The sequence below is a fragment of the Solea solea genome, chromosome 18, assembly GCF_958295425.1.
Source record: "Solea solea chromosome 18, fSolSol10.1, whole genome shotgun sequence".
NCBI lineage: Eukaryota > Metazoa > Chordata > Actinopteri > Pleuronectiformes > Soleidae > Solea > Solea solea.
In genome coordinates this window covers 9,521,123-9,544,230 of record NC_081151.1, presented here as the reverse complement: position 1 = coordinate 9,544,230, position 23,108 = coordinate 9,521,123, and the positions used below count along the sequence as shown (strand labels likewise).

Below are 23,108 nucleotides of genomic sequence, written 5' to 3'. Positions count from 1 at the left end.
ACAAAAGCTGAAGGAGCTGATTCAGGAGACACCGGGATACATCAAGGACGGTGATAGTATGTGATTGCTCATTACTGTGCACCTCAAAATGACACATTACTATGTCAGCGGGGTAAAATGACAGTCAGCTGAAGTTAAACAGGCGTTTTTTTGTTGTTTTTTTTCCCCTCTCCCTCACTGAACAATGGATCCATTTTGTTCATCAGAGGCCTGGATCGCAGAGAGGCTGAGCATGGGTGTGCTTCTCTGGTCAGAGGTCCAGTGCGCTGTCTAAGTGAAAAGGAAACCCAAGGGTCCATTTTGGAAATGGCTGTCAAGTCCCAGCGTTGACCCTGGAAAAAAATGTCTCCGATAAGACGTGTATACAGACCAATTTAACAGGTCACAACCCTGTCTGAGAGTGCGAGCGACACAGCAGGAGTGTGTGATCACAGCCTAGGGGATCTGTCCCATGATGAGATGCTGGTGATATCTGACTGTAGCTCTGACCCTACAGCAGTGGCTGTCAGCCTATTGATTCATAGCTCAAACAACTAGGGAGACAGGGACAAGTTGTCAAGTTGTGTAGCTGCAGCTGGGACAAGTGTGCGAAATGTGTGTGTCTGTGCGTCGACGTGAGCCCGCGGACATCTGGTAGAGCATTGTGTGCCCAAGGCTGGCAAACCTGAACAGTGAACAGAGAGACAGAGACAGAATGCTGCCGCCTTCATTTATACAGAGTCCAACAGCTGCATACTGTGTCGGGGACACAGCAGATCTATTCAAGACGGATGTACACAAATGTAGACGCACACACACACACACACACACTTGGCATATACTGGACAGTGGCTCCGTTGTGGCTCATGCGATAAGAGGGATGCCATGCGAGCTCTGTGAGCAACAGTGTGGGAGAGCCAAAAGGAGATGTTACCACACACTGCTACACAAGCCTCTGTCTCTTCTTCGTGTGTCAAACACAATGATCGTGTCTGTCTGCTGAAGGCAGCACACGGACTTCTGTTGGGACAACTGAGCGAGCGTGGGATTGGTGCTGGAGGTGTGCGCGCGTGATATCTGATATTAAATAGACTTCAATGAAAGCCTTTATGTGCAGCAAGTGCAAAAAGGAGAGCACGTACGAGCGTGGTGGTGGAGGCTTCGAGTGAAACACTGCCCATTCGATTTGAATAGGGGCGACGTCACGTGTTGCTGAACTGCATTGTGATGTCATTGCTTTGCCCCTGCTGCTTGGAAAGTTTAAAAAGCTTGAGTTAAGGGTTTCTTCATTTCTCATTAACTGGTAGAAGAAAAACTGGTATTTAGTATGCTGAATATCAGTCTACAAGACCGAAACTCTACTCGATGCAACTAAGTTCCCAAACAGGAAATATCATCCTCCTCCAGCAGTTCAGGTCCTGTGCTTTGGCAAACTGTGTGAACCCCTGTCTGGCTCAGACTGGTCTCTCGAGGAGAGGTCAGTAACCGGGGCATCGTACAGGTAAAGAGGCCGCCTCAGGTTTAATCAATGTTCGCCAGAGGAGGACAGACGAGCAGGCGGACATGTAGACAGGCGAGCACAGTAACTAGCAGGCAGAGATACAACTATCCCTGGTGGGGTTCACTCGCCAACTGCTGAGCCTGTGCTGTGGCAGAGAAGCTCACGCTTCAAAACGGTTTAGGGGATTGATTTGACAGCTAATTTAGAGAGGAGATTTGCTAATAAGAGAGGCTTTTCTCTTCCACCCTTTGTCTTTCCCCACTATCTCATTTAGCTCTCCTCTTTCTTTTTTAGACATCAGCAAATAGTAACAGATAATGTAAGCGAATTAAAGAGACAAGAGATTCAAATTGGATATTGATTATGGGACTAAAGCTTTGAGTTTTCCCCTGTTAAAGCCGGTGTTTAAATGACTGAATGACAATGTCACTCTTCACACACTAGTGATTGCAGTGAGTGGCGTTTGGCTTCGGTTGCGCTCCCAAACCTTCCGAGGGCCCACATCACGTCACACCATGGTAAGTGCTTTGACGCAGCCACACAAAGAGCCCGGCGTATCGGAAGGCTAATCTTTCCAGGTCCACTCAGGTGGGGGCTTTCAAAGAGACCGAGGACATTCTTCTACTCAACAGCCCCACACAATGCAGCCTGACTGACAGCAGAAAGGACAGAGTGGAGCTTCTCTGCTTGAATAGATGTTTAAATGAAGGAAAACAGGTGCATACGCTGGATCCACAGAGGACATAATGGGCAGAAAACCGGATGCTTTCTGACTCACAGCCAAACAAAATCAGACGTTTCATTTCTGCACAGCATTTTCCAAAACTGAGCAGCACCTCTGTGGGATCCCCCGGTATAACCAAACCACAGCAATAACACACTGCATTTCAATATCTATGACTGTTATTCACAGTCTGCTAAGTGCTTGCTTTATGTTAGCTGCACTCCCACAAAAAAAATAAAATAAATGGTTCACACAACGATTGCTGCACATCAACAAAGACACACCATACGTCCCAAAAATTCACTCTCACACTCACTGTTCATGTTCTTGTACATGTTGAGAATGAGGAGGATCTGCTTGTAGTACGGCACGAGAGCCTCTCCCACCATCTCTCCGGACATCACGAGGTGCTGCAGGATTTTCAGGGTGTTGCAGATCACATGGCGGTTCCTCGTGTTCAGGGCGTCTGGAGGGAGGGAAGGGAAGGAAGGAACGGATGGCAAAGGTCAGGAATGAAGGCCGAGATAATTCGAGCAAAACAAAGGTCTGCGCAGAATAACAGTGAGTCCGGTTTGGAACCGGGGCTCTCAAATGCAATGTGTGTTTACAGTCGGTATGGTTTGTTCAGGTGAGTGAAGGTATAGTAAATGAAGAGCAATTCTCAAAACTCTCAATCTCTCTCACACACACACACAAGTACGCACACACTTTCCCTTGAAACCATTTCCTTTAAGGCCGGGCTTTGATTTAGACTGGCATGTCTGCAATCAGTGATTCCAAATGCACTGGGGAGACAGAGGTAAGTGAGAGCCAATCGCTGGGCTATTTGGCCTACAGCTGCACTTAACTCCATCTCCCACTGATAGAGAGAACAAAAAGGAATGATGGTGAGAAATGGAGGGCTACAAAGATCGAGAGAGACGCATGCAGCGGGAGAGAAAGGAACGAAAAGGTAGGAGGAGACGACAAAAGACACAACGTCAGAAAGAAAGAAAGAGATGTGACAAGCCAAAGGGAAATGCTTAGAAAATAACTGTGATTAGCAACTAAGACTGACGTTATTTTCATTTTTTTTTTATAGTTCTTCGCACAAGTTTTTGTGTGTGTGTGTGTGTGTGTGTGTAAGCTACATGAGTGCTGGTAATTCTCTTTGTGCAAACTGTCAGTCTAAAGCAGCACACCCCGGGTAAGGAAAACAGACCCAAGTGATTTCTCTTTATGACACCTCAAACTGTCGTTTGATGCCATACGCTCGCCAAAGGAGAATCATAATGGCGTCAAAGCACCTATTTTACAAGCAAGCACAAACACAAACAACAACAACAACAGGGGAATGACAAGCAGGAAGAAAATAGTCATTCACAAGAGAGTCAAAACAAAGGAGTGTGAGGGGAGACACAAACGAGACACTAAAGAAAGTCTGAAAGGGGCAGAAAAAAAACTTTAACTTTAACTTTAAATCAGAAAAAAACATTAAAAAAAAGAAACGATACAATCCCAATTTGAGGTTTTAGGTGAAGGAGTGTGTTGAGTATAAGTGACGACAAATTACGACTAAATACAAATATATTCAAAGCTATTTGGTCAGAAATATGAATGCATGGAAAAGTAACATAAACATAAAGTTCTCTTGAAATTCTTATTTTCCCTCAAACTCATACTGTGAAATGTTGGACTGCATTGACCATAAACCACTAACCAAGTAAGAGCAACTCTGGCGATGCTATACATATGTTGGCTGCTGCATCTTAGTTTTATATTTCTGGTCGTACCATTTGACACGCTACTAAAGAAATTGTCTGGAGTCCTTTGTTTTGTGTTGCGTCCATCATTCCTTCGCTCCCACACACATCTTTGAGTGAGGAAACTGTGCACAGAAGACCAGCAGTGACGGAGATGCTGAACGAGCAACTCTATTGTGCTCTGTGTTATCTCTCCATCTCATTTCTTCGCGTCTCCACAGACGGACGGACAGGCACAGAGACGCTGTATCTGCCATCGCCAAGATAAGGTGGAATGTTGAAATGGCAGGAATTTCAAAACCTACATTACAAACAATGAAATTCTAATTACAGGCCAGTGTAAACAATTTTCCCGGCTGTGATATTTGGACCAGGGGACTGTTCAATTATTCATCGGGCAAAAAAAAAAAAAAAGAGCAAGGAGAATACAGGTGGCTGGTATAAAACCTGTGTTGGTTGGATTAATATAAATAAAGTAATCATGTATTCATCCTAGGACATGCTTCATGTTCAGTGTGTAAAAATAAAACAACAGTGACCTCGTATTTGTATTTTCTGTGAAATGTCAGAAACACGGTGACACGTTGGAGAGCTAAGCGGAGTATAAATACACTTTTCAGATAAGAAGATGATGTTCCCATACAGGAGCCTTGACTGGAGATGTTCCTGTGTAATGAAATTCTCATTTTGGTTTCAAAGCCGAGCAAATGTTATGCCAATCAACTGCGGCTCAATGGAGGCATGGCTCTGAATCCTCCTGCCTAGTTAAAGAAACCACGAGAAACCCAAAGCACAGCATTTCAGTAACAATGTACCCTTTTTCTTTAAGTCACTCGGTAACGAGTGTTCATTTTGCTGCATGTACTTAAAGAAATACGGTTTTGTTTTTTGTGTGTATTATCTGTGATCACTTTAAATGCTTCGGTATGTCTTGTTCCTTTTTTATGAACCAATTTAAAATGATAAACAAAACATTAAATCCATATCTATATTGTTTGCATACATACATATAAATTCGCTGGGATGAAACGAAAGGAACACACCGTACAGGGAGACACACTTGAGCATTTAAGTCATTGAGGACAGCGCCTTAAAGTATAATGTCAGACAGAGCCTTCTTCATTGTGTATTCTCATTGGGTGACCTGCAGTCATCATCAAAATTCACCATGGCCTGACATGACTCAGTCGGTCTGCAGATAACAGCCTGCCAGCCACATTGAAGATGGATTAATGTCAGACGGGGGAAAAAAAAATATATATCTTGCCATTTTAAACCGCAGACGGCTTTTTACTTTCTTCCTCTTTCTTTCCGTCATCCCTTCTTCTCCCGTGCTCCATAGAAAAGTAATTAATCTGCAACAGGGACACGGACTGGCGGCTTCGCCTTGTGGACGCTAAAACAGCCCTGATTTTTAATAAACCAAGAAGTTAATAAGGAGCAGGCCATTTAAAATTCCATTATCAGTGAGAAGTGTGTGTTTTCATGAGGAGCATCGCCGTCACCTTTGGTCTGGAAATGGCCAAAAACTGCTGAGGGGTTTTGAGTTTGTAAATTAAAGCTGGAGTTAGTGAGAGGCTGAGTCAATCTGTGTATATTAACTAGGCGTGTGCAAAGTGGCTTCTTCCCGATAAGGGGAGAAATAAAGATTAGGTGATGCAAATATTAAAAAGGGGTTCAGTGGGATCTCGCGGTGACATTGCAGTTTGCAAATAAATTCATTTCTCTGTCCTCCCTCCTTCCTTCTCTTTGTTGAGCAAGTAGGTAAACATGGCGACCTTCAAACGAACAAACAAAAACATAATTGGAAGACCTACTCTAGAGCAACTTGGTTTTTCTATTTTGGGCTACAGTGTAATCATGGGGATGCTTAATGGCGAGCACCTGGAAGAAGTCCTGTTTCTCAAGGTTTCAAGTGATTACACATGAATGAAAACATAATTATGAACATTATTTTCAATTTTCTGCAAATGTATCCCTGAAATTCCACAGACTGGCCTTTTACAATCCTGTGTACATGACACGTAATATATCCTCAACAACTACTGAGTACACTTTTATTCATTCAAAAGACTGACTTTAGTAAATAATGTCATCATTCATCCTCTGGCTCTTAAAAATGGAATTGAAAATTGGGTTAAACTGTCTTGTCATGATATGAATGTGTTTGTATCAGGGCAGCATGCAAACATACATTCATTCCAGTAAAGACAGTTAGTAATAGACAGTTTAAATCCTCAGAAATTATATTCTGCCTCATTAGGACCAGGTTTTGGTCTCCAAACGACTTCTGCTCCTGACAAAGTCAATGCTTCCATGCACACACACACAACCATGGACAACACACATACACTCACAGTAGCACACTAAAATTGGCCAGTATAAGATACCAACATCTAAAAATACACATGTGCAGTATAGAATATCACAGTTTAAGATACAGAAAAAAAAAATACACGCACACATGTGTGTCAGTTTTCGACACTGTGTAATGGTTAAAGGCTTGCGGCGTGACCTCAGCGCCATTGGGCAACAACAGACTGCGCCAGGTTCTGTCTGTCACTGTGCGTCTGTGTCTCGAACAGCAACAGCCCTGTGTAGTGTTGGCTGTCATGCCCTTCTGCCTCCACAATGGTCCGACACACACACACACACACAGACACACAACCGGCCAACTGTCCGTGACTTGAACACTATCTCGGGCTCTCTGGGCGCCACTTATAGGCTCCCACTTTGAAACTGACACTCTACTTGGCAGTGGCGCCAAACAAAAGACAGTGTGTGTGTGTGTGTGTGTGTGTTGCGTGTGCGCGTCTCCACGTGTGTGCTGAAATTTCCCCCCACAAAAGCCACACACCGCATTCCCCTTAACAACTTCACTGAACTTTGATCCTGTTCGTGTTTGCCTCACACACACACACACACAGAATCTTTCCTGTCATGTGACTATATACTCTGATGTCTTGAAGTCATGGACCACTCTTGACCTTTCTGTCCACCTTCATCTGCCAATGTACGCGTGTGTGCACGTGTGTGTGTGTGTGTGTGTGTGCGTGTGGAAAGCCAAGGAGGCCCAGCGTTATGACACAGTTAAATGTAGCACGTCACCACATTCATGGCAGATTATCAGGCGTGCTTTCAGAGCCACCTTCTCCCCAGCAAATGCAGCAGCAAGGACGCTACACTAGGACGGCTAATGTAATAATAGGAGCAGCGTGACTGTGAAACCAAATTAGGACTTGTCACAGGACTGACCGTATGGCGTGTGTAAAACAGGTGACTCTATTCCTGGTAAGCATGTTGTTCTATTTTGGTTGCGCGCGGACTGTGAGAATAAATATTCGACATTTTAATATGATTCCCATTAGGATATAATGAATCACTTAAGATGAATTCATTTATTTTCAACTTTAATTTATTCGTAGTACGTTTTTTATTTTTATTTTTGCCAAAACAAAAAAGAAGATTCTTGGAGGGTACATTGTGTTCCAACCTTTTGTTTGATCTGTATATCATTTGCATCTGATTTATTTTAATAAGCAGCTAGTTATAATCATCAGCAACAGGGATTATCCTCTAGTATTGAGATTTGTCAACAAACAGGAATCAAAATTAACCAAATAGTTAATAATGTAATAATGACGTGCAGAAATATGTATTAAGGCTGCAATTAAACTGTGGCCGAGCTGATTAAATGACTGCCAATCAATTATATAGAAAAAATAATAATAATTCAAACAATTTGCTGACAATATTAATTAAATAGCTGAAATGGAAGTACTAGTCCTGAGTGATTACAAACCTTAGGTTTTATAGACAACAGCTTGAAAACGGGCTGAAGATGATTTAAAGGTAACAGTAACTCAGATAACCACTTCATAAGGTACACATACGACCCATGAGAGTGGCTGGTAGGGAAATGTTAAGTGCACAATCTGTCATGTTTTATGGCAAAACTTGTTTTTATTTCAGCTCCAACAATATCAACATTTGGGATGAGTATTGAGATAAATAAATTGAAAAGACACACAGAGGAGCTGTGACGTGTGTGTCTGTGGTGAGTGCGCACACGTTCCTGGACTTACTCTTGATGGGGATGATGAGCTGAGGAATGACAGGCTGGATCTTGGGGCCTCCGTGCTCCAGCATGTCATGGATTCCCTGGCGGGCGAAGAACTCGTACGGGTGAACGGTCTCACACAAGCCGTCGAAGAACAGAGGCAGGTAGTGGTGGTAATCCAGCTTCTCGATCTCCACCTGAGGACAGAGAGGAACATTCACGTTCAAGGGATCATTGGCTGTTTCTTATAGAAAGTCTGACAAAGACGGGAGGGGTTGAGGGACTTTCAGCCATGTAGTGGTTGATCGAGACATCAAACCTTGTTTCCACTGAATTAAGGACCAAAATAAATAAAGAGCTAGACTGGCTCCACCCAGGACAGATTGGTGGATGGACACATTTTTCAGTTTGTTGTGTTTAAATGTAGGGATTCTGAATCACCAAACTACCAAGATTTAAAGACACTGTTCTCAGACGACAAATGCGCTTCACCGCTCCAAACTGTACCGTACTGTACCATGATCCAACAGAGAAGGACCCCTATACCCGACGGCCTCATTACAGAGCCAAATACCCCCCTTACCCTTCAAGCTCACCATTATTCACACCTTTACACAAACATTCACAGCAGGTGAAAATACCACCTCGTTTCCAAGAACTTGTTTGCATTGCGATCCTTTCAGCCTTTGCACATTGTATTTGTTTAACCTTGGCTTCGCTAAATCTAGGTCTAAAACCCCTCTTGAGGTCAATTATATCCCTTTGCAGTGAAAACATTCTCGCACACACACACACAATGGCAGGGAGACAGCTGTTCAGGGGATCATGACACAGCGGCATGTGGCATCCTGTGGGCTGACATGTTAACACCTGTTTACAGCGTTTACAGAACAGACAGACACGCACGCACACAGACACACACACACACACACACACACACACACACACACTTCGGGCCGGGGCGGATGAACATATTCGTCCAGCTACAGGTTAGAAGCACGCTTTGAAGTCGTCGGGGCTGCGAGTGTGTGGATGCGGTGTGACACATTCAAGTGAAGTCTTTCGTGTGTGTGAAGCAACACATGGGGCTGGAGAGAACAGCTGACCGCCACCCCCCCCCCCGAAGGAGGCCGTCCTTGAGCCTCGCGCGTTCTCGTGTATGCTCTCTGAAAATCGTCTTAAATGCTACGCGGAGCGACCGCTCGGTATCCATCTACGCACGGGATCTAGTTATTGACTGTGTATTTATAACGGGAGTATCGGCTGTGGCACTACATCCCAGTGGAATGACAGTTGAGCGAGTTATTAGAGGTTGAAGGGGTGATTTTTTCTTTTTTTTTCATGTAATGAAAGGTAATCCCTTTGGTGCAGAAGCAAATAGCCTCCAGCAGTAGCCAGCACTCCCTGAGGACAGCTGAAGCATTGAGGAGACATTCTTTTGCACACACACACACACACACACACACACACTGCTGGGTCATGCCGGTCTGTGCTGAAATGTCACCCAGACAGCGCCGCTTGGTGCTTTCAAGTCCCCAGCCCTCACTCAGCCGCTGGTCACAGCCAGGGCTTCAAAGCTGGTCTCGCCCTCCTGTTGCTTACACCCCACACCCCCCGGTACACAGAGATGGAGAGACAAAAAAAAAAAAGAAGGAGAAATGGCGACAGAGAGAGAGCGAGACAGAAAGAGCTCACACTGTTAGCGTAAAGAGACAAGGCTGATTGCTTTGAGGCAATTTGCTGGCCAACCTTGACCTTTTTCCCCCTGTGCTTGGTCAAGACCATGATTGTGAGTCAGTCGGCCTGAAGAAGAGAACAAAAGCAAACATGAGTCCAAAGAGAAGGTGAAGAGAAGGACTAGAGGCAAAGCAATGCTTTATATTTGGGACAGTCAGCGGCACCCAGGTGCGTCGTGCCACTTTTTAGCCACACGGAACACAATCCAGTACGTTTTAAGCATGCTCATAAATGTAGGTGCATCCATTTCTAATGTACTTGTACTATAATAAAGATATTAAGCCATTACACAAACACCTGCCCTCTCTTAATCCTTGAAGTAAGTAAACTGATTTAGAGAAACTAAAATTATGCTATAGTATCCGTGTGCTTCTCTTTTTCAGGCATATGCAAAAGAGTTTTGGTAAAAAAGAAAAACTTGAATTCAATCCCTGGCTCCTCTACGACTTGCAGATGTGTCCTTGGACAAAACACTTGATGCCAAATTGCTCGTGGCAGTGTGAGAATGTGCCGGCACAAAAAAAAAATGTGTGTGTGAAAGAAATGGTGCTACATAAACACAGACCATGTATATTGTCTGTTAATGTAATATAGTCAAATCATTTCAAAAGAATACGCCCATAAAAAGATGTAATTGCCATTACCTTTAATTCATAACGGCACACGGCACAATATCGGGTCTCACAATTAAGGCAAAGACACAGACTCATCCACTCTGCTGTGAATCTGATATGTTGAGGGAATAATTACCTGGCGGCCTTCATGTGCTGTGGCTGTGAAGACACCTCTGAACTCTTTTAGTCTCTTAATCAAAATCACATAAAGCACTTAGAGACTGGCTGAAGATTCTAGTTAGCGCTTAAGGAGAGGGGGTGAGGGGGGGGGGGCAATCAGCAAACACACACTCACTCTCTTATATAGCACATATACACACACATACACTTACACATTCACAGAGAATCTTAATCAGCAGCTGCACTGAGCGGTAACTCTTGCATCCTTTATCGATCGTCTGCCCAGGTTTGTTTGTCTTTGGGTGCTTGTGGGAATCCCCCTGGAGTCCGGGGAGTCAATGAGAGTGAAGCACAGAAAGACTATCAGCCAAGTAGCAGCAATTAGCCCTGAGACACAGACCCACATGTCCGCCACTGCAGCACACACACGCACACACACACACACACACACACACACACACACACACACACACACACACACACACACACACACACACACACACACACACACACACACACACACACACACACAACACACACAACACACACACAGCAACAGATGAGACTTTGGGAGCAAGTGCGAGGAGGGCTCTCTGCTCATTCCGCTCATTAAAAAACTGCATCAGGAAAATCTCAACATGGTGCTGGCCAAATTACCAGTCTCGAGGCTGCTTGTATGAAAGTCTCTAAGAAAATGAGTTTATACTTCTCACTTGATTTAAAAATGTGAAGTTCTCGGGTCATTTTTGGTCCCATTTAGAGTGAAATAGAAAATTGACCACAGGTTTTCAGCACGTCATGTCACGTGTTTGGAGGTTAACATGTGCAAAAGAATGGTTTAGGTGTAGTTTATTCATAGGGAAGTGTGGGTGTAGGTCAAGTGTCCTCCACAACATAGCATCCTACTACAACTGTGCACTGTTCACTTGTGTTCAATCAAATCCCTCAAACACCACATCCGTTTTTCTCTCTACAGGATACTACACTCACATGTCCCTCAAAAAGTATTACAGAAGCGAAAGAATCTAAAGCTGTGGTTTTACTAAGTCCTCATTATAATGTAGACGTGGAAATCGAACCTGTGTCGTCCTACTAAAAGCATAATTCCGATCCATTACTCCTGCTGTGAAACAGTATCATAAAAGGCTAAAAAGGAATGCGGGATATGATATGAAGAGAAGGCAAGAACCATAACAATACACACCATGCCAGATCTCAGTCCTGGGTGAAGGGATGGAGCCTTGACGTAGATTGTTTTTGTTACGGTGAGTCTTGTTTGCCGTTTTTGACTCTCACACTCATTTTCATTTAACGACGTATTCAATTAAGCATCGCAGTCTGACAATGGCCGTTAGTTGGATATTTACAATACATTAAATGGTACCAGGATTTCAATTATTATTTATGACGGAACATTAAGACTTATTTGTGTCCTGCAATCAGGACAGTATTAGTTTTCCACTGTAAGGGAAAAGACATAAATGAAGGTGGAGAGAGAGCAGCCCGAGTACCAATCTAATAAGGAACAGATCACCATCAAAGGTTTGAGGACGGCAACATCCACCCCTCATTATTAATATTGCGTACGAGTTGTTTCGGATCCCTGACTTCTCCATAAATCTAATTTCAAACTGGCCTCTATGTAGACGATACCACTGAGACACAATTTGGCAACAGGACAGACATTATAAACGAGATATTCTGCTCCAGAAAGCAGCTATTTTGTGGAAAATAGGAGGATTTGAGGTAAAGTTGCACCATTACAATCATTACAGTGCATACGACCTTTCACACTTTCAGTGGGGTCACGGAGCCGAGGTCATCGCCTCCACACCTCACTGCAGGTTGAAGAGCAATCTCGAGTGTGTTGACATGACAACAGCAAAGTCCTGGATTTCACTGTGTTATCCTTGCCGGAAAAAAAAGGTTTTTATTATCAAACAAACTAAACTAAGATTAAATAGCAGCCACTGCGGATGATTCAAGATGGTATTTATTTGCTGCGCTTCATATTCATTTATTATTTTTTTTCAAGAGAAGCTTTTATAGCGGAGCCTCTCATCATTTTCATGAGCACACTGTGCACAACACATACTAATAATTTATTTATCCAAATCCAAGCTTGTTTCAAAACCGTGCTACAGGTGTTCAACGCACTGGTAATTCTAAAAATAAGTCAGCGTGCTGCGTGTACTCAATGTGAGTATCAGAGAGAAATAAGACGAGAGACGAGAGGGGAAAATGAACAGAATATTTTGACTTTCTTGGAGGTCACGATGAGAGGAGCAAGACTGGAATAGGCAAACGATAAGTGAGGGAAAGAAGAGTGAGTCACCCTCGCTATCTCCCCTGCCAGCTGTTTCCATCTAACAAGCGTGGCAAGTATGTCCAATTCAAAGCAATACTAGAAATGACCATGATGGTAATTGAAATCAAACCTAACACATGCAGAATGAGACAAAATTGTGGGATTCAAAGATTCACAAGCAGGACGCGAGTTCTGAATCTTACAGGGGGGGGGCTACCTGACATTCAAGAGAGCAAACATACGCTGAAAATGAATAAAGATTATTGGAGGATTAAAAGCAGGACGTTGCTACGAGCCTGGCAAACATGAGCCGTGGTAATTGAAAGAGTGACCCTGTGTACGGCGTCGCTGTAGAGATTGTGCTTTGGTTAATGCTGAAGAGAAACCTTAGTGGATGTTCCAGTGAGGAATTGCACATGGCAGGGGAATTTGTTTGTTTTTTTCCCCAGCATAGTCTTTATCACACCGTAAAAGAACACCAGCCACAGCAGTGTGGAGTGCAGGATGCTGGAAATTACCCTAAATATTGATACATTTCCAGACACCAGACACTGCTGCAGGCTTTTTTTTTATAACTTTACTCAAAATGTCATCACTAAAATCATTATTGAATTTTTTTTTTTTTTTTTTTACCTGCGGTTTCCTTGTTTACTTAAGGAACAAAAGGAAATCGGGTTTGTTTTGCCGCCACGGAGAACTCGTCGCAATTATTTCTCCACAAACAGGCGAGCGTGTAAAACCAATTAATGTTCGCAAACACATCTCAGACCTGCCAGCGGAATGTTGGTAATGACTGTACGGTGAATATATTTTTGTGACAATGGCCTCTGTTGGCCGCGACAGTACAGTCAAATCGAACAAAATCCAGCAAACCGCATTTGGCAGCAGTGACTGGGGAAAAGAAAAAAAAGAAAAAGAAAACGGTGGACAGGAAGATGGAAAGCTGAGCAGATTGGAGGAGGCTTAGAAGGATAGAGGGATGTAACACTAGAAGAAGTTGAGGTGACACAGAGACTGTCAAGAACTTGCTCCAGTTTTAAAGGTGAGGCAGCTAAATAAAGCTCAGATTAGGACTACACTCACTGTACTACTCACAGTGTGTGTGTGTGTGTGTGCCACTGTGATGGAAGTAGGCCAGAGCAGTTGAGAGGAACAGGAGGCGATGAACATGACAGGAGCTGGAGAAGACAAAAAAGCCTGACTGCAGGTTTCATAGCGGGAGTTTTCCTTATCACAGCGTAATGTATGCATGCCTGCACATGTATTGGTGTGTGTGCAGTTACCATGCCAAGATGCTCCGACAGTGTCAGACGCAGGCGTTTTTATACGACCTGGTCATAAAGCCTCAGCTTGCCAGCCTATGGTGCGATCGTGTCTGCGCCTCGTGTCTGGATCCGCGGCTGTTGCTCTCGGCTTCCAGTGATTACAGCTCCAGCAGCCGAGCTTGACAACACACAGGCAGAGTGTAATCAAGTCAGAGAGGAAGAGAGAGAGAGAGAGAGAGAGAGAGAGAGAGAGAGAGAGAGAGAGAGAAAGAGAGAGAGAGAGAGAGAGAGAGGGAGAGAGAGAGAGAGGTGTAATCAGCGTTTCCTCTCCAATCAGCCCCAAAATCACTGTCTCTAATCTGCAGCCAGCCATTGATGGGTTTGATTGATAGGATGGATTTGTTATCTGGCTGTGGGGGTCTGCAGGGACCAGAACAACAAGCACGAGCAAGAGACAGAGTCAGCTTATCAGCTATTGCTACATTTGTTACCCGCTCCCCTCATTGAGCAAGCTGAGCTTTTCCTCACAGGCTACAACTGCAGTTCTCCTCTCATTTATCATACAGAAGAATTAAATGTGGACACTTCAAAGTACTTGCACACATAAGGGTCCCCAGGGGCATGTGTTTTCTCCCTGTTTAAAATGGAAAGGGCCTATCCATCACGGGTTGTTTGTGAAGGAAACGGCAACCACAGTGAGTATATTTCAGCCGCGCGTGTGATGTTCAACGCGCCAAACTTGCAAGCGTGTTTCGACGTGTGTATTAATTACTCACGCGCGCGTATTTCTGCATGTCGACACGTGGGCGTGATTTGTACATGTCGGATTCAAGGGGACGATAAGGGGACAGAATAATGCTTTTTCAGCAAGTAAATACCACAACTGTAGCATCCACTGCCTGCACTTTTCACTGTGATGAATCTTGCTCCTCTGCCTCACACTGAACGGGGAAATCCACACAAATGTTCAAACAAATATTCTTGTTTTCAATGAGCAGGTGATGAATGAGCTCGATTGATTTTTGTGCATGAGGCCAAAACAATGGAGCCCAAGATGAATGATCGGTCTGTGTAAAATAACAAGGCAGCCACACAGGGCCCATGTTTGAAGAAATAGGAATACATACAGCGACGCATGTATAGTTAGATTGTACATAAACATGCAAAAATAATTATGAGGTAGTTGATTTTAATGTGAACTTGTCTCTCTAATTACCAGGTTGCAAAATCTATACACTTCTCTCCATACACGGGTCTATAAATTCCTCCTGGGAGACAGTATTCTCACTTCTTCCACACTGGAGGTTTGGTCACATTATGTTGACTTTCAATGAAACGATCAATCCCTGTCATTATTAACTAAACACAATGAGAGCAATTTGTGATTCACTAATGGGATGGTGATCACATGTGCTAGAATAAGAGCGAGCCTATTTCCAAATACCATGTATCAGTGTCTTGTGGTCGAAGCTAAACTAAGAGAAACTTGTGCTGTTTTCCTTGGATTCGTCCATTGTACTGACTTTTGAAAGAGCTTATATTAACCATACATAACTAACATGTTTGGGTGAATCTTTGTGTGATGGTATCTATTGACAGATGTTTAGTCTACGACGAAACTCTAAACAGTAGATTGTAATGTATGTGTAACTTAGGCACTGCAAACAGAAGGTGACAAGTTCAGACAAGTTTCTTTGCACTTTGCCCAGTTCAGCTCAGTACATATATTCCAAAACTCACCGAGGTGAAATTGTTTTGGACAGTAAGACGTCGGACACTGTGCGACCACGGTGCACTGGCATCAAGGTGTGACTGTTGCGCTACTTAAAAGAAAGCTCCCACTCTGTCAGTCAGTAAACAGACATGAGCTGTTTGACACTGAACGTTTTGTGACTACCAATAAATAAATCCCAGACAAAGCAATTTATCATTTTTAAAAACTCTTCGCTCGGGTGTCAAGTGCACTGAGACAGGAATGCTGACCCTTCACTGTGGAGCAGCACGGAGAATCGGCAGCAGCTTCAGTGGCAAAAATGCGAGGCAGAGAGTGTTTGTCAAGGATCCTAATGCGATGTTCTTGTTGTTGCCAATGGATAACTCTCATCCTGTGTTATGGACGAAAGACCAAACAGTGCTTGGACCATGCAGAACTTCCACAGCTCCATGGATTGAGTGGACAGTGACCAGAGAACTACTTCACTACTGTACTTAAGCACTAAAACGCTGTATCTGTACTTTACTGGAGTACTTGTAGTTCACTACATATTTTTGATGAGTTGAAACTTTTACTACATTTTTCATGCGCTACATCGTTACACTTACAAAATTGTTCCAAATCATTCCAAAACCACATTATCACTGCCAGAGCTGTAGATGGCGCTGTCACCAGGTTTGACGAAACTGGCTCATCATTGACACAGCGTGCATGGAGAACACTTCAGTTGCCTGTTAGTTTGTTTCGGGATAGAAGAAGAACCAGAAACGCCACCTTCAACACCATAATCGCTAGCTAAGTAGCTAGCTACATGCGTTTCCTGACATGCTGCGGTGTTCACTTAGCAGCTAAGCTAACGTTAACTAGCTGGCTATCATAAAGCCTATGCCTATGTTTATACACATAACACAATACTTCTACTTTTACTTTCAGTACTTGGGTATTACAAAAAATGTTGAATACTTTAGTACTTCAACTTCTACTGAAGTCACTTTTTGATAGAGTACTTGTACATTTACTCAAGTCTTGGTCTCTAGTACTTTATACATCTCTGACAGACAGAGAGAAGAGTTGTAAGGCTAAGTAAAGGCTAAAATGAAAGCATGAAAAGGAAAAAGAAATAAAAGACACCAACCTATATCTTTTACAACAAGCAGCTACCCGCAGTTCCTGACATGCTGCGGTGTTCACTTAGCAGCTAAGCTAACGTTAACTAGCTGGCTATCATAAAGCCTATGCCTATGTTTATACACATAACACAATACTTCTACTTTTACTTTCAGTACTAAGGTATTACAAAAAAAGTTGAATACTTTAGTACTTCCACTTAAGTGTGGTCCTTGGAGAACACTTCAACTTCTACTGAAGTCACTTTTTGATAGAGTACTTGTACATTTACTCCAGTCTTGGTCTCTAGTACTTTATACATCTCTGACAGTGACAGAGAGAAGAGTTGGAAGGCTAAGTAAAGGGTAAACTGAAAGCATGAAAAGGAAGAAGAAATAAAAGAGACATCTTTTACAACAAGCATGCATCTGCATCTATTCACGATGGCATGTCAATAACAGTCCATTCTTCTACTTTGTGCCATCAGTGAGAGGAAAAGTAGAAGAAGAGATTGGAGCAGGAACGACCAGAGGGTCGCGGGGGGTGCTGTGCCAATCTCAGCTACATCGGGCGATAGGCGGGGTACACCCTGGACAGTTCGCCAGTCCATCGCAGGGCCACACACAGATAGAGACAAACAACCATTCACTCTCACACTCACTCCTATGGTCAATTTAGAGTGTCCAATTTACCTATCCCCACATTGCATGTTTTTGGACTGTGGGAGGAAGCCAGAGAACCCGGAGAGAACCCACGCACACACGGGGAGAACATGCAAACTCCATGCAGAAAGGCCCTTGTTACAACCGGGGCTCGAACCCGGGTCTTCTCTCTGCAAGGTGAGAGTGCTAACCACTACACCACCGTGTGGCCCCCAATTATGAAAGTGGTGCAACCAATTAAATGCTAATCCAGGGAAACTAGGAGCTGAATATGTCTGGGTCCAAAACCACAGCTGTTCGTTTGTCTATTCTTGTTCATATCAAAGTGCCAAAAGGCACCACTCAATTGCTTGTCATATTTGTTGTGTCAATAAAAGGTGAACCGAGGCATCTTCACATCTAAAGATGAACGGGATTGTGGCACATGAGCTTGTGGTAGAGTGTCAGCTCTTGCTGCGAAGGGTCAGTAGAGATGTCAGAGTAAAGCTCTTTGTCAGGTGATGTTGAATCAACCTTCTGAAGTAAGAACGGCAGCCAACTGTGTGGGCGATGGTCCAGCTGTCTGAGTAAAGGATGAGTAAAAAAAAAAAGAAGATGTTTGGTATGATGACAATCAAGAGCCAAACAGCACAGTGAATGGAAGCCAACAAAGAACAAAGCTTTATGCACAGGGGTGCACAAACAAATGCACACGGAGGCTGAGCACCCGCAGGGAGAGAGATGTCATTCCTTGGCATTGATGATAGCATCTTCAATCCCACGGTTCAACACTTTCACTCTGGACATTTGGCAGAAGAACTGAATCTAAAAGATGAGGATTGTTTCAGAGGAAGTGAAAACTATAACACGCAGGACCTTGTGAGAAAATAGAACTAGAAAGTGCCATTCCGTGTGATTCTGAGTGCACATGCATACAATTTCGACAAGTGACTGCAAGATTCATGTCTTCTACTCGGCATGGAATCTGTTACAGTTCATATTATATGCAACAAGGTCAATCTGAATGCTGACACAAATGACACCTCACCTCAACGACGTCGAGACACTGAGCTCACAACATTGAAGTTGCTGCTGTGATGGTGACGTGAAATCAACAGTCTACTCAGTGAACCCTATCATTAGTGTAGATTTTTATAATGTACAGCAGCTGCTACATAGACAAGATGTGCCCCTTAAAGTTCTGTTCTGCACAATGTACACAACTGTTGCAAGTGATGCACGCATGGTGAGTGTATTTTGGCAGGGAACATGCAAAAAAACAAAAAAAAACACATTTACTTGTTAGCTTGTTGTGAATTTTGTTTTTAAGTAATGAACGTACAAGCACACTCAAAGTCAAGTATTTGGGACTGTGAATAACACTAGGGTTTGGGAGCCAACATCTCATATATATGCACTCTGGATGAGGAGAAAATCACTACACATCAGTGCGTGCGATATTAAAATTACCCACGCTCTCTAGAGAAATAAATCCTGTCCAAATGGGGTTTACCATAGAGTTTCAGTGCTGTCAGCCCTGTTCATCAGGTATGCAACGCAGGCCAATTCTAAAATCAGTGTCTCGGGTGAGGATTGGAACTAATACTGAGCATAACCGAAGTGTTTCACTTAATGGGTGCTGGGGAAAGGTTTCGCTACGGTTCTCAAAATCAGTCAAACAGTGAACTAACACAACTTCATGTTGCAAAAGGAGTTTTTCCCACCTATTGTTTCATTCATCATGTCCTTTTCAATGAAGTTAATAGAAAGAAACCACTTATTCGGTCTCCACAAATTCAGCTTTTCACAACACTGCATACACTTACAAACTAAACACAAATATAGTCTGTAAACATTGCTAAATATTTTCTATTTTAAATGGCCAAATTGGTATACAAAGTCTAGCCTGATTAACCAGCTTGAAGAACGTGTGTCACGGTGGATATTCACAATTAACAGTGAGAATATACAGAGATACGTGTACTTGGACGGACAAAAGCCTTCCTGCATGCAAACGTTTTCCTGTAGAAGTGGCCAAAGGTGGTGTACAAGGATTGCGCTCATTGCATATGTGCCAGAAAAGTCACAAACGCATGCATATGCATGCACACACTCACACACTGACTCTCCACTTGGAAGAGGGGAGCAGAAACAGGGCAGCTGAGCAGGTGTAAATACAAAAAGGCAACACAAGCCCGCGTGTCTGCGCACAGGAAGTAAGTCAGAGGCTTATCGCAGTGGCACAGGATGGGGAAATCTTCCAGCAGAGGTGGCGAGTGCTCTTTTCAGATGTGACACATAGGGAAGATGAGGGTGTTGGTGGTTGGTGGAGAGGATAGCAAATAAGGAAATAGTCCCTCCCCGCATAGCAGGAGGTTGACAATAACTGGTTGGCCCCAGGAGGAGAGATCTGAGGGAGATAAACAGCATGAGTCTAGTTGAGTGTTTAAATGCAAAAAAAGGACCATCAGTTTGTTGTGACGAACAACTTCCTTTGTTCATAAACCCCGGCAACAATTAGGCAATTCACATTTCTTTTGTCTGATACTGCTGTTTTTTTGTTGCTGCTATTAATGTGAGAGATGTGTGGAGATTTCTTTTTTCTTCCCCCCCTGAGAAAATCCCGTGGAGAGATATGACAGGCACTGTCAGATGACAAAGTGAACAGCAAGGAGATGAAGATGGGTATGTTTCTGACAGGTTTATTACAAAAAAAAGTGTAGGTGTAAACTGCTCGGCCTTGGTGCCGCCTGCTACTGCGAAAACATACGCACATCTGCGCGCACAAGCATATGCAACAGACGCACGCAAGATCGCACAGACTCCCGAGATTACGCCGCGTCTGATGTTTCCAAGAGACGAGTGTTAGGAAAGCAAAAGGGGGGAATTTCACTTTCGGATCAAAAGTAGAGAGCGCAGCATGAGTAAAAATGCCTGTCAAACCCAATGTGTTGCCATTGCATCATCCATACATTCAGTCTTCCACCTCACATTCCCCATTATTTTATATGCAGAAGAGAAATGTCATCAATTCTGATCCCAGCACTTCTCATCAATTCAATGATCAATTATTTTGGCAAAAGCTAATTAAAACACAAATGCTCCGTCTTCCTGTCCACAAGTTGCTACTTTCCGTTTTCCGCTTAATTGGATTGGATGAGCTATTATTAGTTGATGCAGATAGATTTGCCCCTTACGATGGGACACAAACTGCAGACACTCTTATCCAGTGCCATTTTGCAGCAAAAGTTTAATTATGTTTGAATACAACCCTTGAATGAAGTTATTCTTTACCCGTATTATTACTGTCATATACTGTATAAATGCCAAGTTAAGGTCAACATATCAAAAATTCACCTTCAGCTGATTCCACGCCCTTGAAATAAACCCGAAACTGAGCAGAAGAGAAAACAAGAGAACAACCTTCTCAGAGCGCATTTCGCCTGAAGGATGCAGTCAGTCCTTATGTCTCCACTAATTCACTCCAGGTAATCACCAATACAGCTCTGGAGGAATCAGACAGATAAGGAAAGGAGGGGAAGTCAGTTTAACCCAAAGAATGAGGATACATTGAGAGGGGCCTTTGAATGAAATATGGCTTATATTATTCCTTTCTCGTCTCCAGACAGGGCCGTCTGTCATGGCCAGGAAGGGGCCAAAGAAAGTGGGCTAAGTGGTCAGGCCATTTCTTGTGCCTTTCCAAGTGGCTGAATAGATATTAGGATTTTACAGGCTATTACACATGATAATTGCACAGCATATTGAATTTCAAGCAATTTTCTCACACCGACTCCCTTTTTCTTGCTCCCTCTTTTCTATAAATAAACATTTTACAGTAAGTAACGTATCCATCATACATGGACTATGGTTTAAAGGTTGCTCATGACACGCAATCAGCATCCGTGGCATTCACGTAAATTCAATAACAACACGACACTAATGGCACGGCTTAAGCCAGGCTTTAGCTCTTTAGATATTCATCTAAGCCAATTAAGTGAGAAGTGGGCTGGGGATGGGGCATAATCATCGCTTGAATGTTAAGAGCAGAGTCCAGTTTATTCACACATACACAAATTCTGTCTGAACTTGAGTTTTATCACAAGGACAAAAAGAAGCCAATGGGAATTAAGAAGTGATAATTAAGAATGAATAGTTATGGCTATTTTTTGACCACATTTCACAAAGGACTGCCAGTCTGTGTTTATGTTAATTGTTGTTTTTCATTATTTTCCTTCAGCAGAAATATTTCACAACCAGGAAAGTGCTAGCACTGCCAACAAATTAAGGGAAACTAAAGCACTGTCGTGCAAAAATAGAAACAAGAGGAACTGTTTACTACAGGTGCTTAAATTAATATAGATTTTATGGCAAAGGGTGTCCTAATAAAAAAGACTGAGATTAAAGCAGGGGCGGATGTGGTGACACTACTAAAATTAGCACCAGGGAAAACAGTATCAGAGAAATTAAAGAGGAAACAGTGGCACTGCACCATTAGTGGGCAAACATCCGTCTGAATTGTAGCTTTAAGCAACGTGCAGAGCAAGTTCAAATGTAAAGAGCACATCCTCTTGATAGGCGTGTACATACTTCCAGTTTTTTATTTCATTTTAGTAATTCAACACTTGACATTTAACGCATGCAAAGACCTACTTTGTGTTCAGCGGGGAGACCAGAGTGGGAAGAATCTGCCACAGTCAGAGTTCAAGTCGGACATGTATGTGTGTTTGAGGAGCATCACTGCACTGCACGCGCCGTCGTTCACACTGCACACTCAGCTTAGTTGTGATAAAGTGCAGCGAGAGAAGACAGATTATGAAATGCTGATGGAGTACCCTCAGCACGACCATTCATCAACATAATTAACCATAATCAGCAGCATTCGCAGAGCGGGAAAGGGAGAGAGGGGGGGGAGAGAGGTGGAGGAAGATAGAGGGAAGAACAAAAAACTTAAATATATGCCTTTTTGCGAGCAGAATATTGCTAAGATTGGGTGTCGTGAAAATCACGAACAAATTAGTCGTCCCATTGGTCCATCAGTTATCAAAGCCGTTATGGTCATTATTCACATGCATTTGCTCTTATCATTTCTGTGCCATGCTATAAAACAGTGGATGTGATGCTGACAAATAAATATTCTTTACCAATAAATTAAAACACAGCACTGTCAGATTAAACTATATATGACACTGTAACAATTTTTGCCGGACCTTCGTAGATGTACTAAGCTAATAGTACATCTACTTACCACTGGTGGAATGGCACCCCTGTCATGGCCCTTGCCTAAGGTACATAAACGGAGGCTTATTCTAAAACTAAATGTTGTTGTTTTTTTTCAGTAATTATACAAACAAGCATAATCATGGGTATATTCAATGTTTGGCGATAACCCTCCCTGAATGTTACACACTGGACCTTTTATAACTGCTCATCAGGGTCAGCAGACGTGGTGATAAATTGTCTGAAATACCCACTCATCCTTCCCCACGTCCCCATTACACATGCTGATCTGTTCATATACATTCATTATTAACAGCCAAAGTTCAGCTGGGGCCATGTAGGCCAACGAATAGGAGTTTAAAATGTATATACTTTCATT

At 43.1% G+C, this 23,108-nt stretch overlaps 1 protein-coding gene across 1 annotated transcript in view; it reads right to left on the bottom strand.

Moving 5' to 3' along the window:
- Positions 1–23,108, bottom strand: part of pacrg (PARK2 co-regulated) — a 125,959-nt gene that overhangs the window by 54,569 nt on the left and 48,282 nt on the right. The window contains exons 3-4 of the mRNA XM_058614506.1: positions 8,032–8,203; positions 2,521–2,670 (exon numbers count right to left, since the gene is read on the bottom strand). Of these exons, the coding sequence (XP_058470489.1) occupies positions 2,521–2,670; positions 8,032–8,203 (322 nt within the window). The remainder of the gene's footprint in view (positions 1–2,520; positions 2,671–8,031; positions 8,204–23,108) is intronic.